Source organism: Salvelinus namaycush, chromosome 8 (genome assembly GCF_016432855.1).
Source record: "Salvelinus namaycush isolate Seneca chromosome 8, SaNama_1.0, whole genome shotgun sequence".
Classification (NCBI taxonomy): Eukaryota; Metazoa; Chordata; class Actinopteri; order Salmoniformes; family Salmonidae; genus Salvelinus; species Salvelinus namaycush.
This window is the reverse complement of record NC_052314.1, coordinates 34,145,740-34,173,587: the sequence shown is the minus strand read 5'-3', so window position 1 is coordinate 34,173,587 and position 27,848 is coordinate 34,145,740. Positions and strand designations below refer to the sequence as shown.

General features: G+C 43.4%; 1 protein-coding gene across 2 annotated transcripts in view; it reads left to right on the top strand.

Moving 5' to 3' along the window:
- The window catches only part of LOC120052628 (trafficking protein particle complex subunit 8-like), a 73,532-nt gene extending 46,095 nt beyond the window's left edge, over positions 1-27,437 (top strand). For both annotated transcript variants that reach the window (XM_038999654.1, XM_038999655.1), the window contains 9 exons: positions 1,337-1,484; positions 1,762-1,858; positions 11,853-11,921; positions 12,038-12,096; positions 12,231-12,434; positions 17,692-17,793; positions 25,499-25,641; positions 25,899-25,988; positions 26,187-27,437. In XM_038999654.1, coding sequence (XP_038855582.1) covers positions 1,337-1,484; positions 1,762-1,858; positions 11,853-11,921; positions 12,038-12,096; positions 12,231-12,434; positions 17,692-17,793; positions 25,499-25,641; positions 25,899-25,988; positions 26,187-26,424 — 1,150 coding nt within the window. In that variant the 3' untranslated portion in view covers positions 26,425-27,437. The remainder of the gene's footprint in view (positions 1-1,336; positions 1,485-1,761; positions 1,859-11,852; positions 11,922-12,037; positions 12,097-12,230; positions 12,435-17,691; positions 17,794-25,498; positions 25,642-25,898; positions 25,989-26,186) is intronic.
- Positions 27,438-27,848: the final 411 nt, after the last annotated feature.

The window sequence follows — 27,848 nt, the reverse complement described above, 5'->3', positions numbered from 1 at the left end:
GACAATTACAAATACCTCGGTGTCTGGTTAGCCTGTAAACTCTCCTTCCAGACGCGCATTAAGCATATCCAATCCATAATTAAATCTAGAATCGGCTTCCTATTTCGCTACAAAGCATCCTTCACTCATGCTGCCAAACACACCCTCGTAAAACTGACAATCCTACTGATCCTTGACTTCGGTGATGTAATTTACAAAATAGCCTCCAACACTCTACTCAGACTGCATCCAATTTGCTATCACAGTGCCATCCGTTTTGTCACCAAATCACCATATACTACCCACCACTGCGACCTGTTTGCGCTCGTTGGTTGGCCCTCGCTTCATATTCGTCGCCGAACCCACTGGTTCCAGGTCATCGATAAGTCTTTGCGAGATAAAGCGCGGCCTTATCTCAGCTCACTGGTCACCATAGCAGCACCCACCCGTAGCATGCGCTCCAGCAGGTTTATTTCACTGGTCACCCTCAAAGCCAATTCCTCCTTTGGCCGCCTTTCCTTCCAGTTCTCTGCTGCCAATGACTGGATCGAATTGCAAAAATCACTGAAGCTGGAGACCCATATCTCCCTAACTAACTTTAGGCATCAGCTGTCAGAGCAGCTCACAGATCACTGCACCTGTACATAGCCCACCTGTACTGTACATAGCCCATCTGTAAATAGCCCATCCAACTACCTCATCCCCGTATTGTTTTTTTTGTTGCTCCTTTTTACCCCAGTATCTCTACTTGCACATTCATCTTCTGCACATCTATCACTCCAGTGTTTAATTGCTTTACCTCCCTAATCTTACCTAATTTGCACACACTGTATATAGATTTTTTCTATTGTGTTATTGACTGTACGTTTGTTTATTCCATGTGTAGCTCTGTTTGTGTCGCACTGCTTTGCTTTATCTTGGCCAGGTTGCAGTTGTAAACTTGTTCTCAACTTGTTCAATGAGGTGAAATAAAATAAAACATTTGCTCATTGGAGATCGAATGAGATCAAATTGTGGCACTTTTGAAAAGCCATATCATTCTACTTTAGAAAGTAATACATTTTTCTGTTAAAGGACCTTTCGCATTTTACAGAATGTGCCTGATCATCTGTTTAAATCAAATGGTTTACTTGTAACGTGGTTTCTGTAGTTTCAATTATGGTGAGCCTGCTGCATTACTAAGCACGACGATTATGAGTTGGAAATGCATTACATGAACTCAATCTCTTTCCTCGTCTCTCGTTCCCTCCACCCGTTTCTCTTTTTACCATCCCTCCATCTAACTTCTGCTCTCCTTCTGTCACTCCACTCATGTTCTCTGCTTTCCTCCATCTCAAACCCCTCTCTCTCTCCCTAGTCACAGGGTGTTGCGTCACACAGTATTTATTTGTGCGAGTCGTTCGCTGTCTGTTCGGGCCACAGCTTGTCGTAGTAACACACTGCCTGAGGAGGAGGAGAGGAACGGCAGCATGCTGGTGTTTGTTGACGTGGAGAACATCAACTCGGTGAGCTCCACAAGCATGCTATATACACACACTAACACGTTCCATTGTAATACTCATACACACACATACTATTTCAGTCACACACTCACTCGCAGTTAAGCTGATGTTTGATGGAACATTGTTATTCAAGGTTCCGCTTTTGTGTTCTGTACAAGTATGCTGATGTGAAGATTTGATGTACACATGAAGGTTATGACAGACATTGCTGTTCAATGTGTTGACTTTAAATGCTGGTCGTTATGATACATATTCGCGCTCTCTCTCTCTCTCTCTACAGAGCGAGGCTGGGGTGCGTGAGTTTCACATTGCACAGGTCTCTAGCAGCAGTAAACAGTGGAGACTACACAAGTGTATAAACCCAGCAGAAGACAAAGGTTTGTCCCTCTCTGCTCTCCGTAGCCATCTCAGAAGGGACTACAAATAGTCTTACACTCATTTACTGGATGACTAACATTTCGGTCTCAGCTTTTGATTTGTGCATTTCCATTCAAAGATGCTTGACTTAAGAAGTTTCAGTTTGTGGCATTTCACTCTTTTCTCTTAATTCTTTCGCTCTGTGTCTTTCTGTCATTTAATTTGGAAGGATTTGATTTAGATTTTTGTGTTGCTGAGGAGTCTATCACTAGGTGATATCTTGTCTGTGGAAACTAAGTCATTTCCTAGTTAGCCATGTGGCAGACTGGCTTAGGAATGTTTCACTTCATCCACTGGATTGGTTTGTGTTGTGTTGTACAGCTGTTAAGTTCATTAGATAGATGCCTTTTGGTGGTTTGATCAGTGAGGTTTACTTGTTTGGAGGGGCTACCTTGATTTGACTTTAATTTATCCTTTATTTAACTAAGCAAGTAAGAACAATTTCTTATTTACAATGACGGCCTACCCCGGCCAAACCCGGACGTCACTGGGCCAATTGTGCGTCGCCCTATGGGACTCCCAATCACTGCCGGATGTGATGCAGCCTGGATTCGAACCAGGTACTGCAGTGATGCATGCCTCTTGCACTGAGATGCAGTGTCTTAGACCACTGCGCCACTCGGGAGCCCTTCATTTGGTCTATGCTCCTAAGTCACAGAACATTTTAGAATCACATTTTAGTCATTTAATAGACAGTCTTATCCAGAGCGGCTTACAATTGGTGGCTTTTTATGCTATCCTATAGTTATGCGACCGCCCCCCATTCAGCCACAAGCGTTAGTGAGGTCGGGTACTGTTGGGTGATTAGGCCTAGCTCGCAGTCGGCATTCCAATTCATCCCAAAGGTGTTCGATGGGGTTGAGGTCAGGGCTCTATGCAGGCCAGTTTTTTTTTTTTCAAGTTTTTCCACACCGATCTCGACAAACCATTTCTGTATGGACATCGCTTTGTGCACGGGGGTCTGGGGCTGATTTTCATGTTTCGGGCTAGGCCCCTTAGTTCCAGTGAAGCAAAATCCTGTCATGCTGAAACAGGAAAGGGTCTTCCCCAAACTGTTGCCACAAAGTTGGAAGCACAATCATCTAGAATGTCATTGTATGCTATGGCGTTAAGATTTTGCTTCACTGGAACTAAGGGGCCTAGCCCGAAACATGAAAAACAGCCCCAGACCATTATTCCTCCTCCACTAAACTTTACAGTTGTCACTATGTATTCGGGCAGGTAGCGTTCTCCTGGCATCCGCCAAACCCAGATTCGTCTGTCAGACTGCCAGATGGTGAAGCGTGATTCATCACTCCAGAGAATGCGTTTCTACTGCTCCAGAGTCCAATAGCGGCGAGCTTTACACCACTCCAGCTGACGCTTGGCATTGCGCATGGTGATCTTATGCTTGTGTGAGGCTGCTCGGCCATGCAAACCCATTTCATGAAGCTCCCAACGAACAGTTATTGTGCTGACGTTGCTTCTATAGGCAGTTTGGAACTTGGCAGTACAGTTGAAGTCGGAAGTTTACATACACTTAGGTTGGAGTCATTAAAACTCGTTTTTCAACCACTCCACACATTTCTTGTTAACGAACTATAGATTTGGCAAGTCGGTTAGGACATCTACTTTGCATGACAAGTCATTTTTCCAACAATTGTTTACAGACAGATTATTTCACTTCTAATTCACTATCACAATTCCAGTGGGTCATAGTGACATAATTTGAGTCAATTGGATGTGTACCTGTGGATGTATTTCAAGGCCTAGCTTCAAACTCAGTGCCTCTTTGCTTGACATCATGGGAAAATCAAAAGAAATCAGCCAAGACCTCAGAAAATAATTGTGGACCTCCACATCATTTGAGTCAATTGGAGTCGTACCTGTGGATGTACCTCCTTCCGTCATACCGCTCCGGAAGGAGTCGCGTTCCATCTCAAGAGATGAATGTATTTTGGTGCTAAAAGTGCAAATCAATCCCAGAACAACAGCAAAGGACCTTGTGAAGATGCTGGAGGAAACGGGTACAAAAGTATCTACACTGCTCAAAAAAATAAAGGGAACACTTAAACAACACAATGTAACTCCAAGTCAATCACACTTCTGTGAAATCAAACTGTCCACTTAGGAAGCAACACTGATTGACAATAAATTTCACATGCTGTTGTGCAAATGGAATAGACAAAAGGTGGAAATTATAGGCAATTAGCAAGACACCCCCAATAAAGAAGTGATTCTGCAGGTGGTGACCACAGACCACTTCTCAGTTCCTATGCTTCCTGGCTGATGTTTTGGTCACTTTTGAATGCTGGCGGTGCTTTCACTCTAGTGGTAGCATGAGACGGAGTCTACAACCCACACAAGTGGCTCAGGTAGTGCAGCTCATCCAGGATGGCACATCAATGCGAGCTGTGGCAAGAAGGTTTGCTGTGTCTGTCAGCGTAGTAACCAGAGCATGGAGGCGCTACCAGGAGACAGGCCAGTACATCAGGAGACGTGGAGGAGGCCGTAGGAGGGCAACAACCCAGCAGCAGGACCGCTACCTCCGCCTTTGTGCAAGGAGGTGCACTGCCAGAGCCCTGCAAAATGACCTCCAGCGGGCCACAAATGTGTCTGTTTGGCCGTAATGACCATCGTTATGTTTGGAGGAAGTGGTGATCCTAACTGACCTTAGACAGGGAATTTTTACGAGGATTAAATGTCAGGAATTGTCAAACTGAGTTTAAATATATTTGGCTAAGGTGTATGTAAACTTCAGACTTCAACTGTATGTGTCACTACCGCGCTTCATTACTCGCCGCTCCTGTTCTGTGAGCTTGTTTGGCTTACCACTTCGTGGCTGAGCCATTGTTTCTCCTAGACATTTCCACTTCACAATAACAAAACTTACAGTTGACCAGGGCATCTTTAGCAGGGCAGAAATTTGACCAATTGACTTGTTGGAAAGGTGGCATCCTATGATGGTGCCACGTTGAAAGTCACTGAGCTCTTCAGTAAGGCCATTCTACTGCCGATGTTTGTCTATGGAGTTTGCATGACTGTGTGCTCGATTTTAAACACCTGTCAGCAACAGGTGTGGCTGAAATGGCAGAAACCACAAATTTGAAGGGGTGTCCACATTTTTGTGTCTGTATATGTATATAGTGTACCTTGATTCAGATCCAGCTCATGTTATTCAGCTCTCTGCGAGGCTGGTTAAACTATCCCCGTGGGAACCAGCTTCATGACTGATGACCAGTGGCGTGGTCGGTGGCCAGGACACATAGCCGAGTGCAGAGTGAACTTTTAGCCACTCCCTAGATCAGTGTGTTATATTATAGTTCCAGGAATCACCACACACACCACAGGGGTGGCATGTCTGGAAGTCGGTCACTTTGCTCATTTTTGCTCTGTTATACCGCCACAATTCCATGTCTGATAAGGTGGCAGTGACCAGAACAGAGTGGAAAAGAGACCCCCCCCCCCCCCAGCACAGTAGACTTGCCCCCATAACATTACACATTCACATTTAATCAGAATGGCTATCTGTGGTGGTTATTCTTCCTCAAGTGTGTGTGCAAGTGTGTGTGTCTTGCAGACAGCTGCCCCAGTAGGTGTGCTACGCCACACTGCTGACGAGCTAATTAGCCACAGCAGGATGACTCGATAATGCACACAGCGTCAATATCCGCACTCCTCTGCCAATACTATCTCTTGTCCTTTCCTCCCCCTCTTTCCATTGTTCTCCCTCTTCCTTTCTGTGTTCCTCTGCGATCATACTAGTTCACAGCCTGCGGCTGGCGTAGAAGTGCTAGTTGGCTCCATACAATACATTAAGCTACATCATGTTTTCCTTCTATAATAGTAATTGCTGTTTGTTAATAGGGATGGGAATTGCCAAGGATCTCACATTATGATATTATCACAACACTTAGGTGCCGATATGTAATGAGATTCTCACGTTTCTATATGTATTGCGATTCAATACTGCAATTTGATGTTCCAAACATATTGCTCACTATGTCTGCTGTAGAGAGACTTCTACTTCAGGGGTAGTAGAAGTGATGAAAATGTGTTGGTTCACTAGAAAAAAAGTGGAAAACAAGCTATAGGATGAAGAAAATAATAAAGTATTGACACAGGTACAGCCGACTAGCGCTTGGTAAGGCTACCTACAGTAGCAAATATATATATAACATATTAATGGACAGCTTTTCTATCAATAACAAGGACATAGAAAAGCAACAAAAAAATTCATTTAAATAACATAAAATTGATCAGAAATACAGTGCGCCTTGCATTCTAAATAAGTCAGTGTCACAAGCAAAGCACCCCCTCCATGCTTCACTGTGGGAACCACACATGCGGAGATCATCCGTTCACCTACTCTGCGTCTCACAAAGACACGGCGGTTGGAACCAAAAGTCTCAAATTTAGACTAAACAGACCAAAGGATACATTCTTCCGGTCTAATGTCTATTGCTTGTGTTTCTTCGACCAAGCAAATCTCTACTACTTATTGGTGTCCTTTAGTAGTGGTTTCTTTGCAGCAATTTGACCATGAAGGCCTAATTCACGCAGTCCAGTTGGATGTTGAGATGTGTCTGTTCATTTAACTCTGAAGCATTTTTTTGGGCTGCAATTTCTGAGGTTGGTAACTGTAATGAACTAATCCTCTGCAGCAGAAGTAATCTCTGGGTCTTCCTTTCCTGTGGTGGTCCTCATGATAGCCAGTTTCATCATAGCTCTTGATGGTTTTTGCGACTGCACTTGAAGAAACTTTCAAAGTTCTTGGAAGTTTTCCGGATTGACTGACCTTCATAATATGGGCTTGGTCTTTCACCAAATAGGGCTATCTTCTGTACACGACTCCTACCTTGTCACAACTGATTGGCTCAGACGCATTAAGGAGGAAAGAAATTCCACAAATTAACTTTTATCAAGGCACACCTGTTAATTGAAATCCATTCCAGGTGACTACCTCCATGAAGCAGGTTGTGGAAATGCCAAGAGTGTGCAAAGCTGTCACCAAGGCAAATAGTGGCTACTATGAAGAATCCAAAATTGAAAATATATTTTGATTTAGCACTTATTTTGGTTACTACATGATTCCATATGTGTTATTTCAGTTTCACAGTTTTCACAGTTCCACAGTCTTCACTATTATTCTACAATGTAGAAAATATTAAAAATAAAAACCCTGGAATGAGTAGGTGTGTCCAAAACAGGAAAACCTTCCTAATAGTGAGTTGACAGCCTCAATTTGTCAGGGCATGGACTCTAGGTGTCGAAAGCATTCCAAAGGGATTCTGGCCCATGTTGACAACTGTGGGAAGCATTGGTCAAGTTGACTGGATGTCCTTTGGGTGGTGGACCATTCTTGATACACACCAACTGTTGATCATGAAAAACCCAGCACCGTTGCCGTTCTTGACAGACTCACTGGATTTAATAGGTGACGTCAATAAGGGATTATAGCTTTAACCTGGTCAGTCTGTCATGGAAAGAGCAAGTGTTCCTAATGTTTCATACAGTGTGTTTGTGTGTGTAAACTTCTTTTTTTTAAACAAAATTTGAGTTAAATATTATGTCTAAAAAATAATAACATGATAAGTAACTTGTTTCCCCCCCACCACTATTTGTTAATCACACACACATATCCGTGGGCTTAGAACACAAATCGCGCACACACTATCCACTTAGAACTGAGCTGCAGATGGCCCATAATGGTAATCAGTGAGCTGAAAAGAACATCAATGTGTTAGAACATTAGATGGCTTTTATAGCTTTGTGTGTGCACATGCAGGGAGAGCAGCCAACCTGTTAGCTCTCTGAATCATCACCCACTCTTAGACTTTAATTGGTTAACTTAACAATTGACATTTTAAAATATGCTCTTTGTTAGCAGTAAAGAGAGCTGGCCTTGTCTGATACATAGCTAAATCATTTATTAGCATGCCTTCATACAGTCCAAGGGTGTGTTTTTTATTTTTATTTATTTAACTAGGCAAGTCCGTTAAGAACAAATTATTATTTACAATGACGGCAAGGCAAAAACCCTCCAGCGGGGACGGGGGCTGGGATTAATAATATGACAACTCACATCACGACAAGAGAGACAACACAAGACTACATAAAGAGAGACCTAAGAAGACAACAACACATGACAACACAGCATTGTAGCAACATGGCAGCAGCACAAAGCATAGTACAAACATTAGTGGGCACAGATAACAGCACAAAGGGCAAGAAGTTAGAGACAACAATACATCACGCAAAGCAGCCAAAACTGTCAGTAAGTGTCCATGATTTGAGTCTTTGAATTAAGAAATTGAGATAAAACTGTCCAGTTTGAGTGTTTGTTGCAGGTCATTCCAGTCTCTAGATGCAGCCAACTGAAAAAACGAGCGACCCAGTGATGTGTGCGCTTTGGGGACCTTTAACAGAATGTGACTGGCAGAACGGGTGTTGTATGTGGAGGATGAGGGCTGCAGTAAATATCTTAGATAGGGTGGAGTGAGGCCTAAGAGGGTTTTATAAATGAGCATCAACCAGTGGTTCTTGCGACGGGTATATAGAGATGACCAGTTTACAGAGGAGTATAGAGTGCAGTGATGTGTCCTAGAAGGAGCATTGGTGGCAAATCTGATGGCCGAATGGTAAAGAACATCTAGCCACTTGAGAGCACCCTTACCTGCCGATCTATAAATGATATGTCTGTAATCTAGCATGGGTAGGGTGGTCATCTGAATCATCTGAATCAGGGTTAGTGAAAGAGGAGATTTAACTTTAGCCTGCAGCTTTGATATGTGCTGAGAGAAGGACAGTGTACCGTCTAGCCATACTCCCAAGTACTTATATGAGGTGACTACCTCAAGCTCTCAACCATCAGAGGTAGTAATCACACCTGTGGGGAGAGGGGCATTCTTCTTACCAAACCACATGACCTTTGTTTTGGAGGTGTTCAGAACACGGTTAAGGGTAGACTAAGCTTGTTGGATACTAAAATTCTTTGTCGTAGAGCATTTAACAAAACATCCCGGGGAGGGGCCAGCTGAGCATGACTATCATCTACATATATATGGATGAGAGAGCTTCCTTCTGCCTGAGCTATGTTGATGTAAATTGAGAAGAGCGTGGGGCCTAGGATTGAGCCTTGGGGTACACCCTTGGTGACAGGCAGTGGCTGAGACAGCAGCTGTTCTGACTTCATACACTGCACTCTTTGAGAGCGGTAGTTAGCAAACCAGGCCAAAGACCCCTCGGAGACACCAATACTCCTTAGCCGGCCCACAAGAATGGAATGGTATCAAAAGCGTTTGTCAAGTCAATAAAAATAACAGCACAACATTGCTTAGAATCAAGGGCAATGGTGACATCATTGAGGACTTTTGAGGTTGCAGTGACACATACATAACCTGAGTGGAAACCAGATTGCATACCAGAGAGAATACTATAGACATCAAGAAAGCAAGTCAATTGATTATTGACAAGTTTTCCAACACCTTTGGTAAACAGGGAAAAATAGAAATAGGCCTGTAACAGTTAGGATCAGCTTGATCTCCCCCTTTAAATAAAGGATGAACTGTGGCTGCCTTCCAAGAGATGAGGAAATGTTGGACAGGCAAGGAGGCATGTCTGAGTCAAATAGGAATCCTGACTTAATGACTTGATTTAAAAAGCTCAGCCATGTGCTTCTTGTCAGTAACAACCATATCATCAACGTTAAGGGACATGGGCAGCTGTGAGGACGAGGGTTTATTCTCCAGGTCTTTAATCGTTTTCCAGAACTTCTTGGGGTTAGACCCACAGAGAGAACTGCTCCTTAAAGTAACTAACTTTGGCCTTCCGGATAGTCTAAGTGCACTTATTTGTCATTTGCCTGAACGAGAGCCAGTCAGCCTGAGTGTATGCGTGTGCCGAGCCTTTCGCCAAATGCAATTCTTGAAGTGGAGTAACTGCCAGATCACGGTCGAGCCAGGGGCTGAACCTGTTTTTCATTTTCATTTTCTTAATGGATGCGTGTTTGTTAACAATGTCACTGAAAATATCAAAAAGAAGGTTCACGTGTCTTCGACAGAAGGGATCAAGCTGATTCCATACCTGTTTAGAGGCCAGGTCATAAAGGACGTCTTACTCATTCAAGTTTTTAGCAAGCGTCTATGACCAATCAAGACAGGTCGTTTCACTGATCAGCCATTACGAACACAGGCTGTAAAACAGTGATTACTAAGGTCATTACAGAAAACACCAGACTGATACCTCTCAGGATAATTTGTGAGGATAACATCAAGGAGAGTAGCCTTTTCTGAGTGTTTTGAGTCATACCTTGTGGGATTGGTAATCTGGGGAAGATTTGGGGAGTCCCATTGCTTTAGCACTTGGTCAAGTGGTTTAGGCATGTCCCAGTTTAGATCACCTAGCAGGACAAATTCAGACTTAGTGTAAGGGGCCAGGAGAGTGCTTAGGGCATATAGGGTACAGGCCGGTGCTGATAGAGGACGATAACACCCAGCAACAGTCAACAAAGAGCTATTTGAAGGTTTAATGCTTAAAACCAGCAAATCAAATTGTTTAGGGACAGACTTGGTGGAGACAAACGAGCACTGAAGGTGATCCATGGTAAAGATTGCCACACCTTTGGAAGATCTGTCTTGCCGAAAAAGGTTATAACCAGAAAGGTTAACATCAGTATTCAAAACTTTCTTAATAAGGGACCGTACATTTGCAATATGGAGATCCTCATCGATCATATGGGAAATGCCACTCGCCTCCCTTATGTAGGTAATAAGCTTCTAGTGTTAACGTGCAGAAAACCCGGGCTTTTACAAGAGCAGAAATCAGTGAAGCAGATATCAAAGCACAAGTCAGAATTGTGGCTAGAAACAGTAGATGGGTCAGGGTTGTGTACATGCACATTTCCAGATATCATCAATAGTAATACAATCAAGGCATGGCAGAGGACAGGGAGAGCTCTGCGGTGTTGATTTATGACATTTGAATGTGCATTAGATGGCAACAAGATCATATTATACAGCAATTTCATCAGTTAACATAAATACAAAGCTGGCGAGAAGTGGTTAGAATAGGATGGGAGGCCAAAAGTCTGTATAACCAATAGAGAGTCAGAGTCCTGAGTGTGGGAACAAACATAGTCTGTCCCATGGTTGGGTAAAGAAAGTTCGTAGCCAGCAAAGCATGCAGGAGGCAAATAGCAAAATGCACAAGAAAACAAATATAACGATTTGGGGCTAGCCATTGTAAGTTCAGAGTTACCTGCCCCAACAGTGCCTGTGTGCTGGAGGTGAGCAAAAGCTCGGGAGAGAGGGGGGAGTGTGGTAGGGGCAACAACCAGGGCAGACTTTGAACAGATCACCAGGTGGAATCCAAGCAGCAGTGTAGCAGGCAACTGGAGTAGGTGCCACACCCACTTGGGAAAAGCTTTAATTTCTGGAGGCAGATTTCTTGTATTAAAAAAAAATGCCAGCAGATGGTCTCTGAACAGCAGGAGGGGGCTTCCATGCCCTTGGATTTGGGTGGGGTAGCCTGCCATTTGTTGGGCTCATGCTTCGACACCTCTCACTTCATACCTCAGGGCTAATTGAAGTTGTATCTGGTCTGTCTCAGTTCCAGGTTGGATGGTGTCCTTGGTATTATTAATCCTTCCAGGTAATTTTGTCCAAAATTAGGTTGTAGGTTTGGAGTTTTAATCTGGAGGGAAGGTTTTGCTGTGTGGGGTAGCATCCTGTATATGTCCCTCCCGAAAAAAATCCAAGTTTAAAACATGTTGGAAAATGTGAGAGCTCACATGCAGCTGTGTCTATCTCGCGCTCTCCCCCTCACTGTGTATATGTAGTGTGTGTCATGATCATGATCCTTTGATAGTTGTTCTTAGAGGCTTTCTGAGTTACTGTAAGAATGCTGTTCAAGAGTGTTTGTTAGAGTTCAAAGAGGGAGGTCTTTCCTTTCATCCTCCTCTTGTTGTCATTCCAGACTGCAAACTCACCAGCAGAGAGAGAGGAAAGCTGTGCTTCAGAGCAACACGATGCAAACCCCTGCAAGGTAACATGATACGCATCACACACACACACACACACACACACACACTACCAGCAATATCGGTCAATATGGAGAATCTCTTTTCTCTCTCATGCCTGTTTTTAACTTCTGTTTTTCAGTTCCCTTGAAGGCAGCAGAGAAATACACATTTGCAGACCTGAGCCTTGGGAATGAACTGGTATGTGGAGGAAACACATTGTTGTTATCTGTGACTGTCAATGCTGTCATGTTATTGCTGTGAATGCATTATAAAAGAGGGGAAAAAACGATCAGCCTTTCCCTTCCTCTCAACGTCTGGTGTCTCCTCCTCAGATCATCACCTCCACCACTCCATGTGCAGATTTCTTCTTCCGGAGGTGTCAGCCCTTGGAGTCACTGAGACCTCCCGTTGCCATGGAGATACAGGGGAGACATTCCAGGAGTCAGGGGGTGGGGCATGGGGGCGGGGCCAAGGATACAGCGGGCGTGGTCAGGAAGTGTAACGAGGTGGACCTCGACATCATCATCCTCTGGAAGGTAAAACCACAGAATTAAAGGGACTCTTACCATTACTAACCTCAGCAAAAAAAGAAACTTCCCTTTTTCAGGACCCTGTCTTTCAAAGATAATTAGAAAAATCCAAATAACTTCACAGATCTTCATTGTAAAGGGTTTAAACACTGTTTCCCATGCTTGTTCCATGAACCATAAACAATTAATGAACATGCACCTGTGGAATGTTAAGACACCAACAGCTTACAGACGGCAGGCAATTAAGGTCACAGTTATGAAAACGTAGGACACTAAAGAGGCCTTTGGACTGACTCTGAAAAACACCAAAAGAAAGATGCCCAGGGTCCCTGCTCATCTGCGTGAACGTGCCTTAGGCATGCTGCAAGGAGGCATGAGGACTGCAGATGTGGCCAGGGCAATAGATTGCAATGTCCGCACTGTGAGATGCCTAAGTCAGCGCTACAGGGAGACAGGACGGACAGCTGATCGTCCTCGCAATGGCAGACCACGTGTAACAAAACCTGCACAGGATCGGTACATCCGAACATCACACCTGCAGGACAGGTACAGGATGGCAACAACTGCCCGAGTTACACCAGGAATGCACAATCCCTCCGTCAGTGCTCAGACTGTCCGCAATAGGCTGAGAGAGGCTGGACTGAGTGCTTGTAGGCCTGTTGTAAGGCAGGTCCTCACCAGACATCATCAGCAACAATGTCGCTTATGGGCACAAACCCACCGTCGCTGGACCAGACAGGACTGGCAAAAAGTACTCTTCACTGACGAGTCGCGGTTTTGTCTCACCAGGGGTGATGGTCGGATTCGCGTTTATTGAAGGGATGAGCGTTACACTGAGGCCTGTACTCTGGAGCGGGATCGATTTGGAGGTGGAGGGTCCATCATGGTCTGGGGCGGTGTGTCACAGCATCATCGGACTGAGCGTGTTGTCATTGCAGGCAATCTCAAAGCTGTGCGTTACAGGGAAGACATCCTCCTCCCTCATGTGGTACCCTTCCTGCAGGCTCATCCTGACATGACCCTCCAGCATGACAATGCCACCAGCCATACTGCTCGTTCTGTGCATAATTTCCTCCAAGACAGGAATTTCAGTGTGGCCAGCGAATGGCCAGCGAAGAGCCCGGATCTCAATCCCATTGAGCACGTCTGGGACCTGTTGGATCGGAGGGTGAGGGCTAGGGCCATTCCCCCAGAAATGTCTGGGGACTTGTAGGTGCCTTGGTGGAAGAATGGGGCAACCTCTCACAGCAAGAACTGGCAAATCTGGTGCAGTCCATGAGGAGGAGATGCACTGCAGTACTTAGTAGCTGCTGCCATTGACTGTTACTTTTTCTTTTGACCCCCCCCCCCCCCTGTTCAGGGATACATTATTCAATTTCTGTTCGTCACATGTCTGTGGAACTTGTTCAGTTTGTCTGTTGTTGAATCTTATGTTCATACAAATATTTACACGTTAAGTTTGCTGAAAATAAATGCAGTTGACAGTGGGAGGACGTTTCTTTTTTTGCTGAGTTTACTTAGTAGTAGTACGACTATTACTAGTATTAATACGACTACAGAATTTAAATAGACCTCAAATGCGATTAATACTAATATTGTACTAGCCATTAGTAGCCATATATAGGGCTGTGGTATTACACTGCACAAAACATTAGCAACACCTGCTCTTTCCATGACAGACTGACCAGGTGAATGATCCCTTATTGATGTCACTTGTCAAATCCACTTCAATCAGTGTAGATGGGGAGGAGACAGGCTCAATAGGGCTTGCTTGACATTAACCTTTGTCTGTGTGCCCGGGACAAATTAAAAACATTGTTAGACAAGAAGAATATAGATTTAAATTGTCCCAATGGACAAGTAAAAAAAAAATTCACACAAAAATCATAATATCAAACAATTAGACACTGAGCCATTTCTGATGAATGTATTGTAGGGATGCATTGGCAGGCACGAGCTGTCTTTCAATCATACCGTTTTTGAGATCAAAGCGAGCCACGTGTGCACATTTGTTCATAAACACTACATGACCAAAAGTATGTGGACACCTGCTCGTCGAACTTCTCGTTCCAAAATCATGGGCATTAATATGGATTTCGTCCTCCCTTTGCTGCTTTAACAGCCCAGTCTTCTGGGAAGGCTTTCCACAAGATGTTGGAACATTGCTGCGGGGACTTGTTCCCATTCAACCACGTCGGGCACTGATGTGGGCCATTAGGCCTGGCTCGCAGTTTGCGTTCCAGTTCATCCCAAAGGTGTTTGATGGAGTTGAGGTCAGGGTTATGTGCAGGCCAGTCAAGTTCTTCCACACCGATCTCGGCTAACCATTTCTTTATGGACCTCACTTTGTGCACAGGGGAATTGTCATGCAGAAACAGGAAAGGGCCTTCTACAAACTGTTGCCACAAAGTTGGAAGCACAGAATTGTCTAGAATGTCATTGTATGCTATAGCGTTAAGATTGTTCCTTCACTGAAACTAAGGGGTCTAGCCCGAACCAGATGAGGTGTGATTCATCACTTCTGAGAACGCATTTTCACTGCTCCAGTGTCCAATGGAGGCGAGTTTTAGACCACTCCAGCCGATGCTTGGCATTTCACATGGTGATCTTAGTCTTGTGTGCGGCTGCTCAGACATGAAATCCCATTTCATGAAGCTCCCGACGAACAGTTATTGTGCTGAGGTTGCTTCCAGAGGCAGTTTGTAACTCGGTAGTGAGGGTCACAACCGCGCTTCATCACTCGCCGCTCCTGTTCTGTGAGCTTGTTTGGCCTACGACTTTGTGGCTGAGCCGTTGTTTCTCCTAGACCTTTCCACTTCACAATAACAGCACTTACAGTTGACCAGGGAAGCTCTAGCAGGGCAGAAATTTGACGAACTGACTTGTTGGAAAGGTGGCGTCGTATGACGGTGCCACTTTGAAAGTCACTGAGTTCTTAAGTAAGACCATTCTACTGCCAATGTTTGTCTATGGAGATTGCATGGCTGTGTGCAACAGGTGTGGCTGAAATAGCTGAATCCACTCATTTAAAAGGGGCGTCCATATGTTTTTGTATTTAGACTCGCTACAGGCTGCCCGGCAAGAACAAGGCAGACGTGTCCATATACAGAGTTTAATTGGCTCATGGTCAGCACCACACATTAGAACACACAGGCTAGAAGTGAGCTTCATGTTACAATTAGGAATGGACTTGTGGTTCTGAAAGGTAAGAACCAGTATATGTTGTTAAGCTATGCAGTAGGAATATCTACTCAGGAAAGAATCGCATAGCATTAGGGATGCCCCGATATGAAAGTTTTGGCCGATACCGATATCCGGTATTTTCCTTGCCCAAAAAAATTTACGATTCCGATACCGGCCTTTTTAAGCATTCTGGTACTGTTAAATAGTTAACACACACGGTAAAGAGGCTCAGAGAGAATGCCACCGAGTACTTTTAAGTTTTAACCCCACGGTTTATGTCGGCAGTTTTGTTGAGCAGGCGTTTCAATGCCTTGACCGAGGGTATCACGTCTGCTGCAGACGCAGTTGATTATCTTATGTCTCGAGTCAGTTGTTCGAATGGCGCTAGGAGTGTGTTCATGTTTCCAAGTTTTAATGGCATGTTCTCCATTGAAATGGCAGCAGCAGTATGAGAACCAGCACATTCTTGAGCATGCAATACGGCTTTCCTCAGTACGAAATCCTCGTCGACCCACTGTGCTGTCAGACTTAGCATGCTCATGGGGCTGACATCGCTGGTCCAAATGTCAGTCGTGAAGCTAAAAGCCAACATCATCCACGACAGAGAACGGTTGATTGTCAAGGGCAATGAATTCAATTATCTTGGCGTTAATGGGTTTCGCTTTCGAGTTGTCTCGCTGAAATGTTCTTACTCTTTCAAATGACTGCTCAACTTGAACTTGTTTAGTTGTTTGAAGTTAATTGTATTTTTTGTGGCATCATTGTCATCTACTTACGTTATATACGTATGCACATCAGCTTTGACATTGGTTTTGTACATCGCCTTTAAACTAGACATCGGGCCGATGTTGGCATTTTTAGTTAATATTGTCCAATTCCGATATGCTCACCGATATATTGTGCATCTATACAGGGATATACTGGTAACCTAGTGGTTAGGGGGCGGCAGGTAGCCTAGTGGTTAGAGCGTTGGACTAGTAACCGAAAGGTTGCAAGATGGAATCCCCAAGCTGACAAGGTAAAAATCTGTCGTTCTGCCCCTGAACAAGACAGTTAACCCACTGTTCCTAGGCCGTCATTGAAAATACAAATTCGTTCTTATCTGACTTGCCTAGTTAAATAAAGGTACAATTTAAAAAAAACAGTCACATAACAGCATACATTAACAGCAGTATATGTATAAACATCTCACAGGAGAGAGAACTTACTTAGACATGATTTATGGCCCTTGCTCTCAGGACTGGTGGTGCTCTTATCTGATCTTTTTCTGGTGCCATAAGTCAAATCTCACTGCGCATGCAGAGCCGAGGACAGACTGAAACTTCTAGAATCTCGCATCATGACTTAAAGATGCACTACTATGCAGAAGTCACTCCGCCATTTCCTGGTTGCTACAATTCTAATAGTTTGCTTAATTCCAGTTTGTGTCAAAACAAGCAGGTATAGTATCATTGTACCATCCAAACCGCTGTGAAATATATTTTTCATAACCAAAAACATTTTATTTTCAGCTTTTTGAAACTGGTGTACAAAACAGAAGGTAAAACGCAAAAACTGAACTTAAGAACGGGAAGCATAAAAATAGCACGCATAGAACTTATCTACCGCTTTTTTAGACTTGCTTTGAATGAGAATGACAGATCTATAACTCTTTCTATGTGAAATTGGTCGGGTTGCCCAAAAAGTTACATATTGCAGCTTTAACAGTAGCGCAAACTGTGAAAGCGCAGAGGTAAAGTGCGCATTACAGGCTATAGGGAATAACCATCTCTATACAAGAACGTCTGTTGCACAACACTCATGCATTCAATTCAACACAGGCCCTTATAAACGACATGCACATTGAGTGTCTGAAATGTACATACGCTCCAGCGGTACTATACAGCTACAGTCACATGCGCAGACCTAGCCTTTTTTATGTGTTCCATTGTTTAATTATGCATTAGTAAAATGCACTCTTAAGTTTTTATTGAGGTATTTGCTGCTGTTTTGCTTTTGGCATCAGGCCAATGATGTTGCTAATGTTTGTTGTTGTAGAAAGGCCTATGATAGTTGACAATATTTATTTGTTTGTTTACAGGCATTTGTTGTTGAGGACAACAAGCAGGTGATCCTAGAGGGACAGCTTCATGTGGCCCTACAGACCATCGACAAAGAGGCCTGCTCTTTGACACAGAAAGAGGTACACAAATGTATTGAGAAACAATTGTAAACATTCAAATCACCATTTTGTTCTGTGTAGTGTACACACAAGCTGAATAACTATACACACTCCTAGACTCCTTTGCATTGCGACTCAAGCACAAACAAAACAAAGCGATCCTACTTCTTGGAGAATGCACTCTCTCTCTCATTCACTACCTAAAAGCCCCTATATCTCCCTGCCAAGGTCCAACAGGGCGCTGAGTGTTTACTTGGCCACCTCCCAAACACCCTGTAAGCTGTGGGGCCAGGGTGACACTGGAAAGCTTGGTATGTCGGACTCAAGCCCGGTAGAGGTTTTTACAGGGTTAGTGTCTACTCTGACCTATGCTCCTCATGGGTGTATAGGCCAACATGAGTAAGGAAGGGTCTACTCTACACAGATGAGTGCTTAAGAGGCAGGCCCATGCTTTGCTATCTCAAAGCTGAGTGGAAGATTTTTTTAAATGTATTTTTATTTAACAAACTTTATTGATCCCCAGAGGTAAAATTCAATTGGTCACCACTCACCAGCATAGGAGACATACAGTAAGGGAGGCAATATACTGTACACAGATACATCAACACATATACAATGCATTCGGAAAGTTCAGCCCCCTTGACATTTTCCACATTTTGTTCCGTTACAGCCTTAATCTAAAATGGATTCAATTGTTTTTTCCCCCTCATTAGTCTACACAAAATACACCATAAAGACAAAGCAAGAACAGGTTTTTAGAAATGTTTGCAAAAACAGAAATATTACATTTACAAAAGTATTCAGAACCTTTACTCAGGACTTTGTTGAAGCACCTTTAGTAGTGATTTACAGCCTCAAGTCTTCTTGGGTATGACTCTACAAGCTTGGCACGCCTGCATTTTTGGAGTTTGTTCCATTATTCTCTGCAGATCCTCTCAAGCAATGTCAGGTTCGAAGGGGAGCGTCGCTGCACATCTATTATCAGGTCTCTCCAGAGATGTTCGATCGGATTCAAGTCCGGCCTCTGGCTGGGCCACTCAAGGACATTCAGAGACTTGTCCCGAAGCCACTCGTGCGTTGTCTTGGCTGTGTGCTTAGGGTCGTTGTCCTGTTGGAAGGTGAACCTTCGCCCCAGTCTGAGGACCTGAGCGCTCTGGAGCAGGTTTTCCTCATGGATCTCTCTGTACTTTGCTCTGTTCGTCTTTCCCTCAATCCTGACTAGTCTCTCAGTCCCTGCTGCTTAAAAACATCCCCACAGCATGATGATGCCACTACCATGCTTCACGGTAGGGATGGTGCATGGTTTCCTCCGGACGTGATGCTTGGAATTCAGGGCAAAGAGTTCAATCTTGGTTTCATCAGACGAGAGAATATTGTTTCTCATGGTCTGAGAGTCATTTAGGTGCCTTATGCCAAACTCCAAGTGGGCTGTCATTTGCCGTTTACCTAGGAGTGGCTTCCATCTGGCCGTTCTAGCATAAAGGCCTGATTGCTGGAGTGCTGCAGAGATGGTTGTCCTTCTGGAAGGTTCTCCCATCTCCATAGAGGAGCTCTGTCAGCGTGACCATCGGATTCTTGGTCACCTCCCTGATCAAGGCCCTTCTCCCCCGATTTCTCAGTTTGGCCGGACGGCCAGCTCTAGGAAGAGTCTTGGTGGTTCCAAACTTCTTCCATTTAAGAATGGAGGCCAGTGTTCTTGGATCTTCAATGCTGCAGAAATGTTTTGGTACTCTTCCCCAGATCTGTGCCTCGACACAACCTTGTCTCAGAGCTCTACAGACAATTCCTTCAACCTCCATAGCTTGGTTTTTGCTCTGACATTCACTGTCAACTGTGGGACCTTATATAGACATGTGTGTGCCTTTCCAAATCATGTCCAATCAATTGAATGTACCACAGGTGGACTCCAATCAAGTTGTAGAAACATCTCAAGGATGATCAATGGAAACAGGATGCACCGGAGCTCAGTTTCGAATCTCATAGCAGTATCTGAATACTTATGTAAATAAGGTATTTCCTTTTTATTTTTTTTGTAATACATTTGCAAACATTTCTCAACCTGTTTTCACTTTGTCATTATGGGGTATTGTGTGTCAATTGATGAGAACAATTAATACAATACATTTTAGAATAAGGCTGTAACATAACAAAATGTGAAAAAATTCAAGGGTTCTGAGTACTTTCCGAATGCACTGTACCTGAGCATGGATGGCTAGTCAAAGTACAATATATGACGTCTATAGAAACGTACTCAATTCAAATAGATTTTTATTGACGTCATATCATTCTGATGTATACCTTTTTAAATCTATATTGTCCTTGCTGTATGTATCCTATGTTGGTGACGGTATTTAGTCTCTATGGATCAATAAAGTTGATCCACTTCAATTAAAATATGTTTCTATGAAATGCGTCACTCCTGTATACCAAGCAGTATGTTATGTTTCATACCACCATTGTACTCAGCTGGAATGATAAAGTTTTAGGATAGTTGAATGTTTTATTAGTGACGCTCTCGGTGCTGACAGTGAACCAACCAAAGCTTGTGCTCTTCAAAACGTTTCTCTCTCCAGCAGTAGTCAAGGATGAGCTTAGAGCTTAGCAATGTCAAGTGTATCCAACTAACTGCCACATGTTCATGAACATACTCACTTACCTTCTCACACACACATCTTGCACTTTGCCAGGGTGTTCAAGGAGTGTGTGTGTGTGCGCGTATGTTGATGATGTCATGCTGTCTAACAGTGTATACGGAGGGGGGAATGCCCTTCAGGAGTGATTGGTGCAGAGATGAACAGTGGCTCCCTCCATCTCTGCTTAAATGAGTAAGGAAGGTCAGATGACTTGTATAGTAGGTGGAGAGAGGGATGGCTGATGGTTTGCTTTACTGAGAGTGAGAGCTGTCTCCAGAGACTGGCCAGTGGAGGGCATTGAGGGACATAGAAGGTTCTTAGTCTGTATGTAGTCTAAGACTTCTAAGTACCTCAGCTCCATACTCTACTGATGTGCCGTTATAGGCCTACTATACAGATGGATGTTTATATACAGTACCAGTAAAAGTTTGGACACACCTACTCATTCAAGGGTTTTTCTTTATTTTTTAGACATAAAAACTATGAAATAACACACATGGAATCGTGTAGTTTCCAAAAAAGTGTTAAACAAGTCAAAGTATATTTTCTATTTGAGATTCTTCAAAGAAGCCACCCTTTGCCTCGGTGACAGCTTTGCACACTCTTGGCATTCTCTCAACCAGCTTCATGAGGTCATCACCTGGAATCCATTTCAATTAACTGGTGTGCCTTGTTAATTTGTGGAATTTCTTTCCTTAATGCATTTGAAAAAATCAGTGGTGTTGTGACATGTTAGGGGTGGTATACAGAAGATGGCACTATTTGGTAAAAGACCAAGTCCATATTATGGCAAGAACAGCTCAAATAAGTAAAGAGAAACAAAAGTCCATTACTTTAAGACATGAAGGTCAGTCAATCCGGGAAATTTCAAGAACTTTGAAAGTTTCTTCAAGTGCAGTCACAAAAACCATCAAGCACTATGATGAAACTGGCTCTCATGAGGACCGCCACAGGAAAGGAAGACCCAGAGATTACCTGCTGCAGAGGATAAGTTCATTACAGTTACCAGCCTCAGAAATTGTAGCCCAAATAAATGCTTCAGAGTTCAAGTAACAGACAAATCTCAACATCCAACTGTTCAGAGGAGACTGTGTGAATCAGGCCTTCATGGTTGAATTACTGCAATACTAATGGACACCAATAAGAGAGACTTGCTTGGGCCAAGACGCACGAGCAATGGACATTAGGTCTGAGTGAGTCCAAATTTGAGATTTTTGGTTCCAACCGCCGTGTCTGTGAGACGCAGAGTAGGTGAATGGAGGATCTCCGCATGTGTGGTTCCCACCGTGAAGCATGGAGGTGGTGTGGGGGTGCTTTGCTGGTGACACTGTCAATGATTTATTTTGAATTTGTTTTGATGTCTTCACTATTATTCTACAATGTAGAAAATAGTAAAAATAAACAAAAATTAGTAGGTGTGTCCAAATTTTTGACTGGTACTGTAGGTGATATTTGGCTCCGGATCCAGATTTTGCTGATTGAAATGTTTTCAACTTTGACACACTCTCTCACACACACACACACACACACACACACACACACACACACACTCACACACACACACACACACACACACACACACACACACACTTTAACACACGTCACAGGCCCAAAGTCACATTCAGCAAAGATTAAAGATGGTGTCTTTTTCTTCTTCTTTTTTTGGTCTTCGTGAAGACATATCAGAGGGTGACGAACCAAGCCATTAAGTGTTTGTGTCTGTCTGTGTGTGTGTGTGAGAAAGTGACACCTTATCACACTTTACAAAATATGTCAGTGAAGTTTTTTTCTCTTCACTTTTACCATACACGATCACATGCACATCACAGCGGTACACTACCCTCCCACACACAGTAGTGGGATTTAATGACAGAGTGGGTTTAATGTTTATGAGTATTTCTGTGATTTGATGTGGCTCTGCAAATTCACGGGATGTTTTGGAGGCAAAGCCAAATGTAAACTGAGGTTTTTGGATATAAATATGAACTTAATCGAACAAAACATACATGTATTGTGTAACATGTTGTCCCGGGAGTGTCATCTGATGAAGAATATCAAAGGTTAGTGATTAATTTTATAAATATTTCTGCTTTTTGTGACTCCTCTCTTTGGTTGGAAAATCGCTGTATGCTTTCTGTGACTAGTTGCTGACCTAACATAATGATATGTTCTGCTTTCGCCGAAAAGCTTTTTTGAAATCGGACACTGTGGTTGGATTAACGAGAATTTGATCTTTAAAATGGTGTCTAATACTTGTATGTTTGAGAAAATTGAATTATGAGATTTCTGTTGATTTGAATTTGGTGCCCTGCAATTTCATTGGCTGTTGGCGAGCGGAACCCCAGTCCTAGACAGGTTTTAAGTGTACATCTGTAAGGAACAGACTAAAACTGTACCCACTGCCCGATGCAAGCAGTCTCCATCTCTCTTCTGCCTACCCCTGTGGAAGTGGTGTGTGATTTGGTTTTAGCATGAGATCCTCACTCCTGTCTAAAAATAACTTTCCCCTTTCTACCTCTTCCACCCGCTCACCCGGCCTGACCACATCGACATTGCCAGACTTTCTAAAAAAAAATATTATTGTTTTTAAACTCCCCCCTCACACACACACCTTCCTCCAAGACAAGCCGTTGCATAGCAAGTGTCCACGGCGCGCTCATTCATAACGCTGGACAGAACTTCTCTCATCCCTTATTCCTGTAGCTTTTTATAGCTCTGCACGTGAGTCGCCAAGACACCCTTTTTCCCTCCGTCTCTCTCGCACCCTCGCTTTCTCATAAAGACCCTCATTTCCTAACTGGAATTGCCTTTAGCAAAAGTTTGCTAAGAATTACTTAGTGATTGTTTCTACCTACCCTGGCTTGAATATCAGAATGCCATGTAGGTGAATTGCATTTATAGGGCTCATAAATGTATAGAAATAGAACATGTTCATGTTTCCAGTGCATGACTAGCTATATGGATGTCTTGACGTCCTGTGTTGTTTTGATCAACACCCTCCCAGCCTCTGTTAATCTCTGCCTCTAACCCGACACTCACACACACACAAGCTGAAAACTGTTCCTATTATCAAAACGTGGAATTACAGTTCTATGAATGTCTCCAGGAAGGCATTTTGTCAGAGGCCATTAATAATATTTTTTAAAAGCAAATGTTCTGCGCAGAGCAGACTGCACAATGGTGAACAAATTATACCACAACAAATAGTCTGTATAGTTACATGTACAGGTAACTGCCAAAATAAAGGCAACACTTGAGTAAATGAGGGATAGAAAGTGTATTGAAAACAGGTGTTCCACACAGTTGTGGTTCCTGAGTTAATTAAGCAATTAACATCCCATAATGCTTAGGGTCATGTGTAAAAAAAAAAAAAATATCCAGTTGCCCATTATTTTTGCTACCGTGGCTAGAAGAGATCTCAGTGACTTTGAAAGAGGGGTCTCAAAGGAGCATAGGGGGTTTAAAGGGGGTGGGGTGTGTGTGTGTCACCAGATCTCAACCCAATTGAACAATTATGGAAGATTCTGGGAGCGGTGCCTGAGACAGTATTTTCCATCACCAACCACACCAATTGATAGAATTTATTGTGGAAGAATGGTGTCACGTCCCTCCAATAGAGTTCCAGACCTGTAGAATCTATGTCAAGGTGCACTGAAGCTGTTCTGGTGACAGTTACCTTTATATACAAGCAGTATGTGTTTGACATAATGGTCTCTGACTTAGTGGTAAGAAAGTTTGTGAACCCTTTAGGGTTTTCTGTATTTCTGCAAACATTTGACCTAAAATGTTTTCCGATCTTCATCTCTTCTACTAATAATAGATCAAGTGAACCCGATTTTAAACAAATAACAAACAATTCTACTTTTTCATTTCGTTATTGATCAAATTGATCCCAAATTCTATTTATTTGTTGGAAAAAGTATGTGAACCTCTAGATTAATCTGCTCAATAAAGTGTATTAAAGTAGTCAAAAGTTTAGTGTTTTGCCCCATATTCCCAGCACACAATGACTACATCAAGCTTGTGACTCTACAAACTTGTTTGATGCAGGACCTTTGGCAGCGATTACAGCCTCGAGTCTTCTTGGGTATGATGATACAAGCTTGGCACACATGTATTTGAGCAGTTTCTCCCATTCTTCTCTGCAGAGCCTCTAAAGCTCTGTCAAGTTGGATGGGGAGTGTCGCTGCACAGCTATTTTCAGGTCTCTCCAGAGATGTTAAATCGGATTCAAGTCCAGGCTCTGGCTGGGCCACTCAAGTATATTCAGAGACCTGTCCCGAAGCCACTCCTGTGTTGTCTTGCCTGTGTGCTTAGGGTTGTTGTCCTATTGGAAGGTGAACCTTCGCCCCAGTCTGAGGTCCTGAGCACTCTGGAGCAGGTTTTCAATAAGGATCGATTTCCCTCGATCCTGACTAGTCTCCCAGTCCCTGCCGCTGAAAAACATCCCCACCGCATGATGTTGCCACCACCATGCTTCACGGTAGAAATGGTGCCAGGTTTCCTCCGGACGTAATGCTTGGCATTCAGGTCAAAGAGTTCAATCTTGGTTTCATCAGACGAGAGAATCTTGTTTCTCATGGTGAGAATTTTTTAGGTTCCTTTTGGCAACTCCAAGCTGGCTGTTGTGCCTTTTACTTAGTGGCTTCCGTGTGGCCACTAGCATAAAGGCCTGATTGGTGGAGTGCTGCAGAGATGGTTGTCCTTCTGTAAGGTTTTTCAATCTCCGAAAAGGAACTCTGGAGTTCTGTCAGTGTCCACAGGATGAGTGTCCACAGGAAACAGGATGCACCGGAGATAATTTGAGTCTCATAGCAAAGGGTCTGAATACTTATGTAAATGTATTTCTGTTTTTAACACATTTGCTAACATTTCTAACCTGTTTTCGCTTTGTCATTATGGGGTATTGTGTGTAGATTGAGGAAAATATTTAAATACATTTTAGAATAAGGCTGTAACGTAACAAAATGTGGAAAAAATAAAGGGGTCTGAATACTTTCCAAATGCACTATGCATCGGCAGTGTGTTTGAGGTAATGGTGTTGACGTTTGCTCTTCCTGCATCCTGATTTGTGTTCCTCTGTCCTGTTGTAGGATGCTCAGGAGATGGTGCTGCTGAAGTTTAAACCGGAGCTGCCGCCTCCAATGACACGGCCCTCCATGGAACAACTCTCCCACCTCATCAAGACCAACCTGCAGTACCCAGAGAGCTACAGCCACCCCTTCAATCAGAAGAGGTAGCACACACGCGTAACATGACCAGCTAGCCAAACAATATAATTACCAAACCAAAAAATAGCATCTTGAGAGTAATTTAAAACAGCCAGCAACATGTGCTCACAGTCTTCAGCTATGTAATGGTACAAGCATTGACTGCAGCGGTGCTCCGTGTTATGCGACTGAAAAGTTCTATGCGGTGAAGAAAGGGAGACATGATTAATGGTGTAAAAAAATATATATTTATGTCTCTTTTGGCTCTTTCCCCCCCCTGTAGTCTGTGTATGGTTCCAGTCACTTTGACTCTGTCTAACTGCTCCCTGGCTCAAGTTGATGTCATCATTGACCTACGCCACAAAACTACCAGGTAAACATAACACAAACTCACTCTGTACTGTTAAATCTGCCATCTGTTCCTCATGTCCCTGACCAAATGTTTACCTGATAAACTGCATTCTATTTATCCTCCTGGTTTGAGTGAGCTTTCGATTTTCTTCTCCTCTCCCTCTGCCGTCATCCCTCTTTCTCTCTAACTTTTCTCCCATCCCTCTACTCCCTCCATCAGCCCCGAGTCTCTTGAGGTGCACGGTTCGTTTACATGGCTGGGCCAGACGCAATTCAAGCTGCAGTTGGGGGCACAAGAAGTGATGCGAGTGCAGCTGCGAGCTTGCTTCCTGCATGCGGGCGTCTATAATCTGGGAACGCCACGGGTCTTTGCCAAACTGGCGGACCAGGGAGCCATGTGTGAGACCAGCCAGCAGACGGCCACGCCAGCACTCATCATCATCATCAACAGCACCTGAACATTGTCCCGCCCCATCATCAATAGCCAATTAACCATCTGTCAATCATCACTACCAAGGCTCCAGAGTCCCCCATTGGTTGGCAACTACAGTGTTGAGAGACGCACCCAGCAAGAAATATCTTCAACATCCCATCTTTCCACCCAGTTTCAAATCACCCACTCCACTCCCCGCCCTAAAAAGTTGACACATTTTTCCAATTATGTAAAAACAAAATAGAATGTTCAAATTAAATTGTGCATCAGTTCAGCTTGTAACCACTGATGGTCCGACTGTTAACTATTTTATGTCCCAGCAACAAAGCAAAACATCATGGACTTACATGTGGAAGAAGGAACTATTTTCTCTCTCTCTGCGTATGAGTCTATCATCTCAGTGGAGGTGCTTTGGATTTGACCTTTTTTTATTTTATGAAATCAACCCGTGAAAGGGAAGGACACAGAACAGACAAAGACAATGACCTGTCTCCTATGGTAACGGTGGCATCTGTCTGCCGCCAGAGATTTTTATTTTATTTTTACTGTTGAAAAACGAATCACAGGGTGTTGAGTTATCACAGTAGTGATTGCATTGTTTACTTCCTGGATTAACCTGGATGAGGAAGTAGGAAGAGCTACCCCACATGGACCAGACTGTCGGCACATCACAAACCCTTTAGAATATGAACCAGAGGTTGACCACTATACTATGATAAACGAATCCTTTGACTGACAGGCCCTGATGCTGCCTGCCCACCTGTCTGTTGTTGGTCTGTAGTCCATCTGGATTTACTGTGCTGTCAGTCCCCACGAGCACACATGTAATTTTCTACAAAACAAACTAATGAATCAATCAAATCAATATGTTCCCTATACTTCTCCCTCATTGGCCCTCCTCCACCTTGTGATCAAGCTGTTATTTAAATGTATGTATTTACTCAACTGCTTTTCAGATGAAAATGATGTATTATATTTATAACAAATTTACTGTAAATAGAAATAAAACGTAACCAATGATATGGGCTGTGAGATACAGTAACTGTCTCCTCTGTATGGTGAAATGTGTGGACGACGTGGTGATTTGTAATACTTTTCAGGGCAAGTTTTATTTTGCATTCCAAATGGCACCCTGTTCCATATATATTACACTACTTTTGACCAGATCTCAATGTGTACTATAAAGGGAATAGCGTGCCATTTGGGAAAAAGACTTAATGACTGTCTCTTTGATGCAGTGAATATAGTTCGACCCTCAATTAGCCTATCTCTGTAGATCTGCTCCGTCTCTTAATGCCAACTATGTTTTAAGTGCATTAGGAGCGATGTCTTTGTCAAGCTGTCCTCTGTCGCTATATCTCCCTGATGCACACACTTACACTGATGTGCGTCTATCTCAGTATCAGTTTCTCAGTCAAATGGATTCTCTAATTGCCGAATACTAATTAT